The following is a 15,851-nucleotide window of genomic DNA, read 5'->3' as shown; positions in this document are numbered from 1 at the left end:
CTCTACTCCCTGTACACACACGACTGTATGGCTCAGCGGAGTAGCAACACAATCATCAAATTTGCTGACGACACAGTGGTGGTGGGCCTGATCTCTGCAAACGACGAGAGGGCCTACCTGGAAGAGGTCAAGGTCCTGGCGGGATGGTGCCAGGAAAACAGCCTCTCCCTGAACGTCAGCAAAACAAAGGAGATGATTGTGGACTTCAGGAGGTCGGGGGTCAAGGACTACAGCCCCCTCAGCATCGACGGGGCACCGGTTGAGAGAGTGAACAGCTTTAAGTACCTCGGAGCCTACATATCCGAGGACTTGACATGGACCACACACATTGACAGTGTTGTGAAGAAGGCACGACAAGGCCTCTACTTCCTCAGGCGCCTAAGGAAGTTCCAAGTCAGTCAGAAGATCCTTAAGAACTTCTACTCATGTACAATAGAGAGCATCCTGACTGGCAACATCACCTCCTGGTTTGGGAATAGCACTGCACAAGACCGAAGCAGACTACAAAGAGTGACACGTTCAGCCGAACGCACAATTGGAGGGGGGCTCCCCACCCTCCAGAACATTTACAACAAGCGGTGCAGGGGCAAGGCTAAGAGAATCATTAAGGACTCCAGTCACCCGAACAACTGCCTCTTTGAACTGCTGCGGTCAGGCAAGCGATACCGGAATCTCAAGGCGAGCACAGAAAGACTCAGAAGAAGCTGCATCGAACATTGTACATATGTCTATACTGAACACTGTGACCTCATTTTCTACTTATAATTTACATGCTATACTATGTTATTTGATACTTATCTTGTCTAGCACAGTCTCTGGAGCGTAACAGTAAGACGCATTTTGTATAAAAGTATTCTGTACTTCTGTATGACAACTATTAAAGAAACTTGAAACTAAACTTAACCCTTCTAACCTTAACCAACTCCGAAACAATGCCTAACCTTAACCTTAACCAACTCCGAAACAATGCTTAAAGTTAACATGCCTAAACTTAACCGGCGAAAGAATGCATGTTAAAAAAAAAAAAAAAAAAATTTGAAGGGAATCGAACTTGTCACCAAAGGACGGCAGGATCCACAGCAAGGCAGCGCTACCAATTGAGCTAGTTGTCGATGTTGAAACATGGGGAATTACTGCTACATAATGCTGCCGCGACAGAGCTCCGCTCTGCTGCTGCCGCGTCGCCGCGGGGGCGTGGCTAGACGCAAGTTGGGCGTGGCTAGACACAAGTTGGTTGCCTTTAATATTTAGGCGGAGGGGACACGTGATGCAAGGCTTCGTCCACATTGCAGCTGGCTTGTGGGAGGCATGGCCAACAGCGTTCAAGACAGGGGAGGGTAGAATTGGACAATACAAAATTGGGGAAGGGAGAAAAATAGAAAATGGGGAGAAAAAGTAGATAACATTCTTTTTTTTATTTAATTACAGCACTATGTTATCGAATATCATCAACAAAAGCAACGGAATTGTTTATAAAACAAGGCATATTTAGCCAGAACATGAAAAGAAAATGCGTTCACGTGCGCTTTGGCGGAGATCCGCTTATACTCTGAAAATCCGGCCTCACAGAGGTATGTTGATGCGAAGGGGACAAGCTTTCTCAGCGCAGCATTACACAACACTGGGTACTCGTTCCTGACTGATATCCAAAACTTTGCAAGGGCCTGTCCAGTGAACTTGACTTTCAGTAGCTCGTCACATGAAAGATCATTGAGCGCTTCCTGCTCAGACAGTGGCATGCTGCGTCATGCGTAATGAACGGATCTTTGATCCAGTTGTCCAAATTGTCCGTGCTCTCTCTCCGAAATTGTTCAACAAGCCCTTCTAGTGGCTACAGATGATGGACTTCAAATTCTTTTTTGCAACATTCTGTTCCTACAAAAAGCCATCAAGCAGGAAATACCCCAAAATCTCCACTGATTATCCTGGAGTGCCACCAACGGAGTCTTAATCCAGCTCATTAACAGCACATTTCTCTGCCAATGGGTTGTTTTTGTCTGCGCTTCTTCTCGATTTAATACTCTGCCTCGAGATACCACTTCAGTGTGGTATAGCAGCTGGTTATGTGCAGAGCCCATTTCATCGTGGCCAACCGGCACCGCTTCTGACAACAAACCTATTCATTGCGAGTCCAGGTTACACACAAAAGACCAGACCCCCCTCCCGCGATTATAAATGGGCAGGATGTAGTGAGATGTGTATTGGAATACTGTGTGTCGGCCTCCGTTGATGAAGGGGCGAGACATGGCAAATACACACAGCTGCCAGGTGGAAAACTCAATCTGATTTATATATTTTTTTGTCAATGCGCTGTCAATGCACTGTCACCTACCCGCGACCCCACTTTGGGTCGCGACCCGTAGTTTGAGAACTGCTGATCTAGTATATATATAGGGTTAGTAGGGTAAGGGTTAGTATCTAGTGTGTTTCTTTACTTGTGTATTCTGCGCTCAGTGTTTCTCTCCCCAGCATACTTAACCTGTCCTGTGTGAATGTAAACTGCAGTGTTGCTCTGCTCAGTGCTGGTCGACAGCAGGCGCGTGCCGATGTGTATATTCTGTATGTGGTGTCTTGTGTGCGCATCGTCACCTACCTTATCTGCCGGTCTTGGGTGAACGTGGCCACTGCGGTGCCCTGCTGGGTGTTGCTCTGCGGTAGGCTGGTGCTGATCTGCAGCAGGTTGGGTTGTCCGGGCTGGGAGATCATCATGGTGTTGTAGAGGGGGGCCGACACGGAGCCCTGGGCCTGGGGCTGCTGCTGCTGCTGGGGCTGGCGCTGGGGCTACACAGAGAGCATGGAACCACAGTACAACCAAATAAACAGATTGACAGGATATACAATAAAACAGTTTCAAACGCTATATCTACAGACCTATCATATTGTCAATGTCAGGTCAGTTCAGGGATTTTGGTGGCAGTCTAATCAGCGATACGTGTGTTTGTGCTGGGCACCTGTTCGAGCCAAACATTTCCCCCCAGTTCCCGTCCTAATATGCAATTCGATGCCACCCTGTGTTTGGGTGACCAGTCACTCCCCCTGTCCACTCTGGTTGATTCGGGTGCTGACAAAAACATCATAGACGCCGGCATAGTCTCCCGCTTCCGCATTGGTACCGACGCGCTCGCCATCCCCCTCAATGCCAACGGCCTGAATGGGAGACTGCTTGCGCATGTTACTCGTCACACCCAGCCGCTCCATCTATTACTTTCGGGTAATCACAACGAGGTTATCCAATTCCACGTCATTCGTTCCCCCCATGCACCTATAGTGCTCGGCCAGCCCTGGTTAAAACTACACAACCCTGTCATTAACTGGCCCACTGGTGCAGTCACTGGTTGGAGCGCCCACTGTCACGCCACCTGCCTGCAGTCTGCTCGTTCTCCACTAGTGGTCGCCGATTCTCACGTTGAGAATGAACCCATTGACCTCTCCGCTATTCCACCTGTTTATCATGACCTGGAGGCTGTTTTTAGTAAACAGCATGCCCTCTCCCTGCCACACCATCGTCTGTACGACTGTGCCATTGACCTGCTCCCCTCTAGTCGTCTGTTCAATCTCTCGCGCCCGGAGAGGGAGTCAATGGAGAAGTACGTCCACAGGCATTATCACCCTCCTCTCCTGTCGGCGCTGGTTTCTTTTTTGTTTCTAAAAAAAAACTTCCCTCTGCTTCAGAGACTGCGGACCTGATGGTGCTCCACGTTTTCTCCGACAGAGGTCCTCAGTTTATCTCCCAGGTCTGGAAGGCCTTCTGCCGAGCCTTGGGGGCCACAGTCAGCCTCTCCTCCGGGTACCACCCGCAGACCAATGGCCAGTCTGAGTGGGCCAACCAGGACCTGGGAGCCGCCCTCTGCTGTGTCACGGCCCGGAACCCCTCCGCCTGGAGTGACCACCTGCCGTGGATCGAGTACGCTCACAACTCCCTGTCCTCCGCTGCCACAGGTCAGTCCCCCTTCGAGTCTTCTCTGGGCTACCAGCCTCCACTGTTCCCAACTCAGGAAGAGGAGATTTCCGTCCCATCGGTTCAGGCCCACCTTCGCCGCTGCAGGAGGATATGGGAGGACACCAGGGCCGCACTGCTCCGCTGACCGGAATCGCCGTTTTGCTGACCGCCACAGGACCCCAGCCCCTGACTACCAACCAGGTCAGATGGTTTGGCTCTCGTCTTGAGACCTTCCACTAAAGTCTGTTTCCCGAAAACTCTCACACCGTTTTGTTGGTCCCTATGAAACACCTCAGTCGTCAGACTCAAGCTTTTGTCCCATATGCGCATTCACCCCTCGTTTCATGTGTCGCAGTTGAAGCCGGTGGTCTCCAGTCCTCTGTCCCCTCCAGCTCCGGAACCTCTTCCTCCTCTGATTATTGACGACCATCCTGCCTACACTGTCCGGCGGTTGCTGGATGTGCGTTGTCGCGGCCGCGGGTTCCAGTACCTGGTGGACTGGGAGGGCTACGGTCTGGAGGAGCACAGCTGGGTCTCCCGCCAGTTGATCCTGGATCCTACCCTCATCCGGGTCTTCCACCGAGCCAACCCTGGCAGGCCTGGAGGGTCGCCAGGAGGCGCCCGTAGAGGTGGGGGTCCTGTTACAATCACGGCCAGGGCCTCTCTCTCTCCTGCTACTTCCACGCCCTTATATGGGCAGCTTCCTACCCCAGCTTCCACACGCTGTCACCTGGGATCAATCAATGCACCTGAGACTCGTCAGGTCATCACCAGCCCCGACAAGAGACCTGGGTTTCCTGCCACTCACTGTCCGAGTGTTGCTACACCTACCTAGGTACGAGGACGTAACCTACCTGCTGTTCTGTCTATTTCTCTGCCTTGTTCTAACCCTGTCTTCCTGTGTCCAGGATCGCCTGCCGCTCGAGGAGTGCTCCTGCTCGCATCTGTTGCACATTCCTGTACATTCATAACCCTGTCTGCATGGTACCTTTTTGGATTAAACAACCTAAACAGCTCCATTCTCCTCTCCCTGTGTTCTGCTCTTGGACTCAAGTTAAACGCTACCCTAACAGTTTGTATGTGTGTGTGTGTGTGTGTTTGTGTGTGTGCACGCGCGCGTGTGTGTGAGCGAGTTCAACAAGTTTACCTCAGGGTGAAATGTGTGTTGAGAAAACATTAGGATCTTTGTGTGTATCCTGGAAACCCTCGTACACATGACTACACACACTCCCCATGGCCTACGGCACTTGGAGCCAATTGGCTTAAACCGACCTCTGCTGTAGAACAGTACTTGTTCTGTCTGGTCTGGGTAACTCTCTTCAAAAATGTGACAAACAAGAGTCCAAAAACCCTGGGCTACTCTGCATCATTTTAAAGATACCTGTATGGGGGCCTTCATGCCAGGGACCCGGGGCCCGGCTCCGAGTACACTTGACCCAAAAGTCCAGTTTGTTTGATCGGTGTGAACACCGAGAAGTGCACTCGGGGCACGGATCAACGCACCACTTGAAGAGGTGGTCTCGAGTACGGATCCCGTGTCCTCTCGGGTATATGGGTTCGCATCAGGTGTGACAACGACTGCACCAAAACATGGAAGTGGACTGCTATAGGGAGGTGTAGTCTGACGTCACTTTAGTTTCCCGCGCGGTCCACCCGTATAGGGATTTATCATTGGGAAAATGTATTATCGGCTATTGTAATAATTCTGCCTCATGAACATTGGCAAGCTTTCCATTTTTGCACAAAACGAGTTCCCTTCTATCACTAACATTATTGTTTAAGCATTTTTGGCCCAGTCCACAGAGAAGCCAACTTGCACTCACACACAGGCATACCCATATGGGCTGAGGTATGTGAGGTATGTGTGTGCGCAGTGTTGCGATGCTCATATCAACACTAGTTGCACGCACGCTAATGACGCAACGTGCACGCTCGGTCCCGCGCATGCGCATAAATATTGCATAAGGACAGACTAAAAACAGTGCCTAATTTCCTCTACGAATGGAATGTAACACCTGACGACCGGCGCTATTGATATGCAAAGTAGCCAGGTGGGTACTGCGAGTTGGCGCATTCCTGTCTGCACGCGCGTGCACATCCGTACGCTTCTGCTCAGAAAACTTCGTCCCATGAGCAACGCATCACTGTGTGTGCGTGTGTGTGCGTGTGTGAAACCCACCTGTGCGAGGGCATTGGTCTGCTGCTGTAAGTTCTGCTGAGGAGGTGGGGCCTGCTGTTGGATGGTGAGCTGCTGAGTTCCTGTGTGGGTGGGGTTTATGGCCGCCTGCTGAACCTGATTGGTCAGCGTTGAAGTCTGTTGCACCGTCCCCACCTGAGGCAACTGGATGTTCATAGCACCGCCCGGCTGCTGCAGGAACATTTGCTGAAACAACAGCAGCACCATTGGTCAGTCACACTGGTCTCTGGTCTACTGTTGTCATCCCTGGTCTCTGATCTATTGTTGTCATCGCTGGTTTCAAGTTTTCAAGGCGTGACCTGCGAAATAACGGTGTCAGAGAGTAGGGCTGCACGATTAATCGATTTTAAATCGAAATCGCGATTTGGAATGATGCAATTATCAAATCTCAAAAAAAGAAATATCGGAATTTTTTTTGTATCTACTTTTTCTCCCCATTTTCTATTTTTCTCCCATCCCAATTTCGTATTATCCAATTCTACCCTCCCCTGTCTCGAACGTTGTTAGACCATGCCTCCCACTGGTCGGCTGCAATGTGGACGAAGCCTTGCATCACGTATCCCCTCCGGTACACGAGGAGGCAGCCGTTGCATCTTTTCACCTGCACAGCACGATCTCTCAGCGGCGAGGAGTAACGCGTGGGAGGCTCACGTTACCCCCGTTGCTTCCTGATTCTGCTGTACAGGCGCACCAACCGACCTGTAGGAGTCGCTGTCCACAACGTCCGATCCCCACCCCCTAATACTGCCAATTGTATTAGTATGAACGACCAGCCAAGCCGGAAGTAACGCCGAGAGCTGGGCTCGAACCCAGCATATCCTGCGTTAGTGGCGAGCGCCTTGCCCACTGCGCCACTTAGCCGCCCTGCAATTCTTTATTTTAATTTTTTATTTATTTATTTAACCAGGAAGTCCCATTGAGATACAAGATCGGTTTGGGAGAGGGAGGTAAGGGGTTTTAGATTGTGTTGTGAAGTTTAGACTTCAGAGAGGGAGAGTAAAGTACAGAAAAAAAGGTACCGTTCAGTACCGGTATCGATTCCCAGGTAAAAAGAAACATTTTCAGGCTCGGTGTCCTGAAAAGACCCACCGCGTAGGCCAGATGCAAGCCGCATTTTACAATAAACCTCTGTGGAGCTGCTTAAAAAAAATTATAATCGCAAATGTAATCGCAATCGCAATATCTGTCAAAAAAAATCGCAATTCGATTATTTCCCAAAATCGTGCAGCCCTATCAGAGAGGCTTGGAGGCTATTAACAGTTTCACTATTAATCATGTTTTAATCTGTTTTGGACATCATCCAAACATGCATTGAATTGATTAACCTTTGGTTTATACCAGTCATGTTCATCACCCTCTTGTTCATCATCAGATAACAGTGCTTGAACAGATAAATGCATTTTCTCAAATTCATTCATCAAAACGTCAAAGGCTTGCTCATTCACTTTTCTCATGTCACGTCCACGTCATCAAGTCCGTCAAACAGTGCATCTCCTCAGACATTTTAATCCCAGTTACAATATCACAATAACGTGTGACAGTGATACAATTCAACAATCCACAGATTCAGATTCCTCGTAATTCACATCCACAATCCACGCGTAAAGACGCTTCAATTTATGCTTGAATGAAACACAATCCGGGCGCTCCGGTTAACACTTTCCCCGCCAATCACGTTGTACAACGTGTTTCAAGTTCATGCGAATTCTGCCAATCCACGGCGTACGACGTTATTGAGATCATATTTCATATTTTCGCCATGGTATTCATATTTCCCTCACGCAGCCTGGTCTGATGCTGTGTGAGCCGGCACAACTCTGCAACGCTTCAATACTGCCCCCTGGTGGATGATCGGCGAGTTGCCAAACCGGAAATGGCCGGTTGGATATCGGTGCATCTCCTAAATCCGTCCGGCCACTCGTATATCGTCGTGGGACTCTAGCCACACACCGTGGATATGGATCGCTGCCATAACTCAATAATCGACATGATTTGGGCGTGTATTAGTATTATACAACCCGGAAATGGATCTACTCAATCCCCATCAAATAACTGGGATCTTTTTGCTCCAGTCTCATCGCCCAACGGTAAGAGGAGGCTGACGTCATTTTCTGCGTGAGTGTTTATTATTATCCATACAAACTGCTCTGATCTATATATCACCCATACTAGCATAAAGCATTTAACGACGATCACGGAATTATAAACGACCCCCCCCCCCCCTGTTCACCCGCGCATGATCAATCATGACGTTTAGGACCATGTACAGTTGAAATTTTTAATATAGCGTGGATCGTAACAAACGGCATTTGATAATCTATATATGCATTTATGCCTATATCTCACGTTCTAGGAATTACTGCAGAAAACGATAAAAACATATTTATATTCTAGACGGTATTTTCGTATGAATGTGTGAATGAAAAAGTAAAACGTTCCTACATCCTGAACGATAGATAATCGATGTTGAATGATTAATGAATGAATTAATGAATGAATTAATGAATGATTAATGAATAATGAATGAATAATGTCAATTTAGCAATACAATTTAAAAAGTTATAGTCCTGCAAAGAAGGTGAACATCTCCATAGACTTACAGTACTGGCAGAGAATGGTATAAGATGCTGAAAGTGCGTGGCAGGGAATGTGTTAAGCAAATACATCCACAGCGGAGAATATGAAACGAATCAGAGCCAAACGCCCGATAGGATCCAAGTTTCATTCATTAAAAATATCCCAGCGGGATTCACATTTGCAATGCTCCGTTATTAACTCATTCAGCGCCATTCACGAGAAAAGTCGGGTTAACTCGCCATGCGCTGAGCGCCAATCACAAGAAAAGCCGGGTTACCGATAATCTAGCGTTATTTTCAGAACGATTCATAAATCAAGCGACAAATGGCACGATTTCTAAGGAAATACATTGAAGCGCGGTTTGCTCGAGTTTCTTAAGATTAGACAGAAACGCCCTGGAACTATATTCATATTCACCACGGTATAAAAAATGGAAATGTATGTATGAAAAAAGTATCTGTTTTTTGCATGTTGAAACTCACTGACAATCGACATGTTTTTTAAATCCATAGCTATAATATTTCATATAGTTTTATCACTCGCAAAACACGGCATTCTCCCCATTGCATTACAGCATTGGCGTTCTAACCAGAAGGTAAACAGCGCCCCCTTGGCGTCCATTGAGTTAAAATAACCACATAGTGTGTGTCGCGTGCGCCGTATAGCTATGACGTGCATTGTTTAGGACAAAGTAAATCCATAGGCTGAATATGATTTATTATCAGCATTTTAGGTCTATTATTTTACATTTCAAAAGCCCCCTCTAGAAAAACTAAGCACAAAAAAAGTATTCAGAATTATATAATGGGATCTCTGAGGAAGGGAGCTGGCATTTTTTCCCGAGGGATTGGCCAATTTATCCAGCCAACTTAACTAAACCTGCGCTGGAGCAGGTTCAAATCTTTCGATCTGTTGCCATAGTGATTTAGACAAACCTGCTTCGTGGAACCGAAAAGCCTGACTTATGTCAAGTTATCCTGAAGATTATCCAGCTAACTCAGTTAGCCACGTACGAGGAACGGGGCCCTAGTCTCTGGTCTACTGTTGTCATCCCTGGTCCTTGGTCTACTGTTGTAATCCCTGGTCTCTGGTCTACTGTTGTCATCCCTGGTCTCTGGTCTACTGTTGTCATGCACTCTCCATAAACTGATGAATCGGAATGTGTGCACTATCTTATGTGTGTGTGTGTGTGTGTGTGTGTGTGTGTGTGTGTGTGTGTATGTGTGTATGTGTGTGTGTGTGTGTGTGTGTGTGTGTGTGTGTGTGTGTGTGTGTATATATGTGTGTGTGTGTGTGTGTGTGTGTGTGTGTGTGTGTGTGTGTGTGTGTGTGTGTGTGTGTGTGTGTGTGTGTGTGTGTGTGTGTGTGTGTGTATATGTGTGTGTGTGTGTGTGTGGGGGGGGGGGGGGGGGGTGCTACCTGGATGCCCTGTCCCTGGACTCGGTGCAGCTGCTCCTGGATGTGTCGTAGCTCCTCCTGCTGTCTCTGGATGTTGGCCTGGATCATCCTGGTCCTCTGCTCCAGCTGGTCCTTCAGGTGCTGCATGGCATTCACCTGGGCTGAGAACTCTGTCACAGGCTGCAGACAGAGCAGATAAAGACCCCCTCTAGTCATTCCACCCAAAAACTTGTCGCTGTCACGCTGTGTTATTGTCTATTAACCAACACATCGGTTGAAAGCTAAAATGCTGTAGGACTGTCAACTCATTCAGCGCCAGTGTGTATCCCCATCCCTGCTGTCAATGGGCCATGCTTTAAAAGATAGGCATTTTCACAGTGCGTCACGATGTTTGCAGAGCTATATCTATATTCTATATTATAGCTATGGAGACAATACTATGGCTCATTTGACAGTCACTATCTCTCGTCCAACATGTAACATGTTACGTATACGTTCGCATGTAATCCTGTGGTTTCAGAGTGATCCGGGCTAATTCCTGGAAGTTGAGTTATGGAGTAATATGCACATAGCATATTGCAAAAGTCATTTGCGTTGCTCGCCTGGACACGATACTATTTCCAAATCAAAGGTATATAATAGGTATTATGTTTCATCATAAAGGCATCAAAGGGGGGGGGGGGGGTCGTTTTGTGATGCTCTGATCGTCAGCAACGGCATACGTTTTGGAGTATGTGACATATGATCGTTGCGATCGATGGGAAATCATTGTAGGATCAAATTAGGATTGATGTCATATAGTCCTTACCTTTGCTAGAAGGTATTCCAAAATGAATATTCCAATTGTCTGATCGTGATTTCCAGTATTTATGTCCATCGGGTCCCTGACAGGAAATGGGACAAACTATGCATCAAGTGTGCTGGACTCGTTGCAAGTGGCTCGAATGAAGCCTTTCACTTGCCCGGGTACCATTTTTCCACCCAGACCATATAAAATGTAACACACAGTGTGAAATAAGGTTTCAAAGGGTAGGCGATACTGCCACCTAGCAGGATTCGGCCGGCATTGCAATCTCGACACCGAGGTCCGTGAGCCTGTATAGAATATTAAAATAGAATAAAAGAAAAAACGATGAAAACGATCGAAAACCCAATGATCGAAAATACTCTGGTTTTGGTGCTCAACGCATGGCGAGATAACCCGACTATAGTCGTGATTGGCACTGAAAGTGATAAGAGGTTATGTGTGTGTGATCTGCTGGAGAGATGATCCATAACTAACCTTTGGGAGTGTTTTCAGAAAAGCACGAGAAGAGGGAGAAGCAAGACTGATCACTTCAGTTTACTCTTCAAAACTCAAATCTCTTCAGAAAAGCTAAAAGAGTCATGTAAAAGTGTTGCTGGTGGCTGGGCCCTATATCCTCATGTGACCAGGAAGGAACAGATACCAAGGAGGGTAACAGGAGGAGATGTCGTGCCATATACATTGGAGTATAACACATGCGCACGTTACAATTTGGCCGCATTTCCATTCTATGTGTTACCCACTTCCAACCTCCCACCTCCAACCATAAACAAATGCAGCATAATATGCCGTGTCCACAGAAAGCGTTCTTTTCCAAGCGCTTTAGATATCAAAAATATATATAATGCCCAGAGCGCTTCCAAAGCGCAGGGAGCGCTGTTAGGTTACGATCGTCGCGTCATCTGCGTTATTAGTACAAATGGGTCGTATATTACTGGGTTGTCAGACACCGCAAGAATCAGCCTCTCCTCTGCCATGTTTGTTGATCTTTTTTAGTCCCGCCACTTCCTCGATTTTCATTGGTCGGTCGGAAAAAAGTGACATTGATGAGCTGCGCTCCTCTCCAAATGTTGAACATTTTTCAACTCGAGGCGCTCAGAGCGTTCTGCCAAAAAACGCTGGCCGCCGAGAGCGCTAGAACGCGAGGTGCAGCGCTGGGAAGAGGAGCGCTCCTAGCGTGTCTTTACCATAGAAATGAACGAATGGCAGAAAGGTGCTTCCTGTGGACACGGCACCTAATACTCCCTTCTCTGGTTTCAGCCAAAACAGAAATGCCAGACACTAAAAGTCCAACATTGTGATGTTATATTCTCACCTGTACGCTGGTCTGTAGCTGCTGGGGCTGCTGCTGTTGTTGTTGTTGTTGCTGTTGTTGTTGCTGTTGTTGTTGTTGCTGCTGCTGTTGTTGTTGCTGCTGTTGTTGTTGTTGTTGTTGTTGTTTCTGCTGCTGTTGTTGCTGTTGTTGTTGTTGTTGCTGTTGTTGTTGTTGTTGCTGTTGTTGCTGTTGTTGTTGCTGTTGTTGTTGCTGTTGTTGCTGTTGTTGTTGTTGCTGTTGTTGTTGCTGTTGTTGGTTGATCAAGCCTGGCGTTACACTCTGGCTGGTGGTTTGAGAGCTCATAGACTACAAACATGTGGGGAGGATACATACAAAATGAGAATTCTGGATACAGTGTTTTATTGGGACACAAGGCAGGCATTATTCTTCCTGGGGTCCACATACAAACAAGAAAAACACGAAACATCAAATTGCCATACTGACCCACAGACATTCCTCTGAACCACATTACATTGATGTGGGGAAACAAGGTTCATTAGACAGACAAGTCACAACAGCAAGTTATCTTTCTCTAAGCCTCGCCATTACGTCCAATCAGATCTCACCTGGCTGCTAACGGAAGAGTGGCGCTGTGACGTCATCTCAATGGTGGAGGCCGATGACTGTTGAGGGGGTGTGGCTGTATCCATGTGTAGCTTGCTGGCTGTTGCTATGGAAACAGAATCACCAATGAGTCAGAGTCTTATTCAGGTCCCGTTCACAATAGCCTCATATCAGCTTACTGGACGGCTTAGTCATCCCATTCAGTTGCAGCATTAAAGTAACCCTGATCTCTATCTAGTGTGTGTGTGTGTGTGTGTGTGTGTGTGTGTGTGTGTGTGTGTGTGTGTGTGTGTGTGTGTGTGTGTGTGTGTGTGTGTGTGTGTGTGTGTGTGTGTGTGTGTGTGTGTGTGTGTGTGTGTGTGTGTGTGTGTGTGTGTGTGTGTGTGTGTGTGTGTGTGTGTGTGTGTGTGTGTGTGTGCGTGCGTGCGTGCGTGCGTGCGTGCGTGCGTGCGTGCGTGCGTGCGTGCGTGCGTGCGTGCGCGTGCGTGCGTGCGTGCGTGCGTGCGTGCGTGCGTGCGTGCGTGCGTGCGTGCGTGCGTGCGTGTGTGTGTGTGTCCTTACAGGTGCATGTGTTGTCGGAGTCGTGTGAGGAAGACTTGTGGGAGCTCCTGGAGGAGGTGGAGGGAGTGCCACTGCGGTCAAAGCGCTCCAGCGCCTCCTTCAGGCTGGTGGACGTGTTCAACTGGGACTCCGAACCAGAGTCCTGGTTCTGACAGAGCAGAGAGAAAGTGAACAAAGTGTTAATTTAGTTGAAATACCCTAACAGATCTATATTATAGACCATTTCAAACTTGACAACATAGACATTCTATACAGGCAACAGAATTATTCTGACTATTCAATTGCCGCTAGTGGTGGAAGAAGGACACAGTTCCTTTACATAAGTAAAAGTACAAATACCCAGATAAAATATTAAGTTAAAGTCCTCCATTAAAAATTCTACTTAAAAGTTAAAGTAGAGAAGTATTCGATATTGAATGTACTTCAAGTAAACGTATGCATTCTATGTGATGTTTGTGTATTCCAGTGCTTGGCAGCATTCGACCCTCAAGCCATTGACCTCTACAGGTTATGTGTGGTATGTGGTATGTGGTCCAGTTATGCTGCTCTGTTTACGTCCTCTTGAAGTTGACAGGCTTCAAACATTATCTTCATACATTTCTGCCATGTTTTGTATGCAAAATATTTTTCTTCACAGTTACTAGTAACTGATGGCTTCAAATAAATGTAGTAGAGTAAAAAGTACAATATGTCCTTTGAAATGTAGTGGAGTAAAAGTACAAAGTACAATGTACCTAAGTACAGTACTTGAGTAAAAATACTTGATATGAAAGGATTTTTATGAATATGAATTGAGATCTTTTTAGAGATTTTGATGGGGTTCCCAGGGATGGTTGTAGCAGTGAGGTTCCCTCACGTCTCTGTAACAGCACGAGTCCCTGCTGACCTGGGATGGAATCCCCCCCGAACCACTGTGTCTCTCAGGTTTCCTACTGGCCTCAATATAGAACCCAGAAAGAAAACTAGGGGGTGAACCCCTTGCACTCCTTTCAAGAGAGAATCAATTGGAAAATGTATATATTTAGAATTTAGAATTCAATATATTTGGAATTCTGATTCCACACTATCCTACTACTACTACTACTTTAAAGAAATAAAAAACATAACTATGTTTTGTATAGTATAGTTAGTATAGCTAGGATAGTTGAGTTATATATAGTATAACTGTATATTGTATAGTATATTGTATAGTAGTGTATATAGGACTCATTACCTTTTAATTCGTAAGCTTAGCATTGTATTGTATTTTATCTTAGTACTCTTTATCATGTCTATTTTATTATCTATTCTATTTTATTCTATTATTATTTGTATTTTTTGCACAATCAAGGCGGGCATGGCCACCTTCATTTCACTATATGTCTTGTGTATGTATGTGACGAATAAACCTTTTGAATCTTGATTCCACTATCCTAAGATGTTCAGCTCAGGTCAGAGAGACACCAGGGATTATTATTAAGCATTTCCAGTCAGCGTGGCAGCGGTATTGACTCATGGAGAGGAGTGAGTGGGTAATAGATCTAATAAATGCTCTGTGTCTAGACTGACTGACTGACTGGTAGAACAGGTCGAGCCATTCAAGGTCCCCACTTGGTTATAACAGTTAATTTATGCCTGTCACTCAATTCACTTCCATGTGGACCTGAAGTTGTCAGATGTCTACAAGCTCAGTTCTTGTTACTGTTTTTCACTGTTTCTCCCTGAACAGCTGGCCTTGTTTTACGGTGTTACTGAGTGTTGTTGTGTACAACGTCTCTTGTTGTTGTCATTTCTCACCTTGTCCACAGTGACCTCTGGGGTGGACTCCTCGATGCCAAGCTCTCTGCGCTGCTCTGCCCTCACCTCTGCATAGCTGGAGGGACAGAAAGGGGAGACGGGGGGTGGGGGGGGGGGGGGGGTGGAGGAGGGTAAGTGAGCAATAGAGACAGTGGAGTGTAAGATATAAACTTTAAAGACAATAAACAATGGTGCCAGTAAACACAACACAACTAGGTGATAGGGGTTTGTATCACAGAGACTCTTAATAATAAATAAGCAAATAATGAATTATCATAGGCAGCTTGCAAAGAGGGGCCCGTCAATCTGTAATTGTTTTTTAAATTGTGTTTGAGTGTGTAATGTTTAAAAATAATAAATTTTTCGTTTTATTATTTCTTTCTCTCTTTCTTGTACTTACTTCTTTCTTGTACTCTCTTATTAATTGATGAATGTTGATGACTATAGATGATGACTATGTAATATACTGTAAATGTGGATTGTCCCTCAGTGTACATTTTCGAGACAAAATAAAGAAAAAAATTTATTAATCCAGGTGCAAGAAATTAGAGAAAATAGAGAGAGTGAGAGTGTGCGTGAGCGAGAGAGAGAGTGAGAGTGTGTGTTTGAGAGAGAGAGATTTAAGCATTACATCATGAGACAGAGTGGGTTATAGAAATTAAATCACGCCTATGGGTGGTTGTTAGGCCTGAGGCGCAGCCGAGGGTCGTTAGACCCC

The 15,851-nt window shown here is 46.5% G+C and overlaps 1 protein-coding gene across 10 annotated transcripts in view; it reads right to left on the bottom strand.

The window, feature by feature from the left end:
- clockb (clock circadian regulator b) overlaps positions 1-15,851 on the bottom strand; it is a 70,845-nt gene that overhangs the window by 8,252 nt on the left and 46,742 nt on the right. For 5 of the 10 annotated variants that reach the window (XM_084319135.1, XM_084319137.1, XM_084319141.1 and 2 more), the window contains 7 exons: positions 15,134-15,209; positions 13,358-13,505; positions 12,799-12,902; positions 12,233-12,538; positions 10,134-10,292; positions 6,120-6,323; positions 2,594-2,781 (listed from right to left, as the gene is read on the bottom strand). In XM_084319135.1, coding sequence (XP_084175261.1) covers positions 2,594-2,781; positions 6,120-6,323; positions 10,134-10,292; positions 12,233-12,538; positions 12,799-12,902; positions 13,358-13,505; positions 15,134-15,209 — 1,185 coding nt within the window. The remainder of the gene's footprint in view (positions 1-2,593; positions 2,782-6,119; positions 6,324-10,133; positions 10,293-12,232; positions 12,539-12,798; positions 12,903-13,357; positions 13,506-15,133; positions 15,210-15,851) is intronic. The other 5 variants (XM_084319138.1, XM_084319142.1, XM_084319139.1 and 2 more) reach the window with 4 other exon arrangements.

This window comes from Notolepis coatsorum, assembly GCF_963971535.1.
Source record: "Notolepis coatsorum genome assembly, chromosome: 7".
Classification (NCBI taxonomy): Eukaryota; Metazoa; Chordata; class Actinopteri; order Aulopiformes; family Paralepididae; genus Notolepis; species Notolepis coatsorum.
This window is presented reverse-complemented; position numbering and strand designations above follow the sequence as displayed.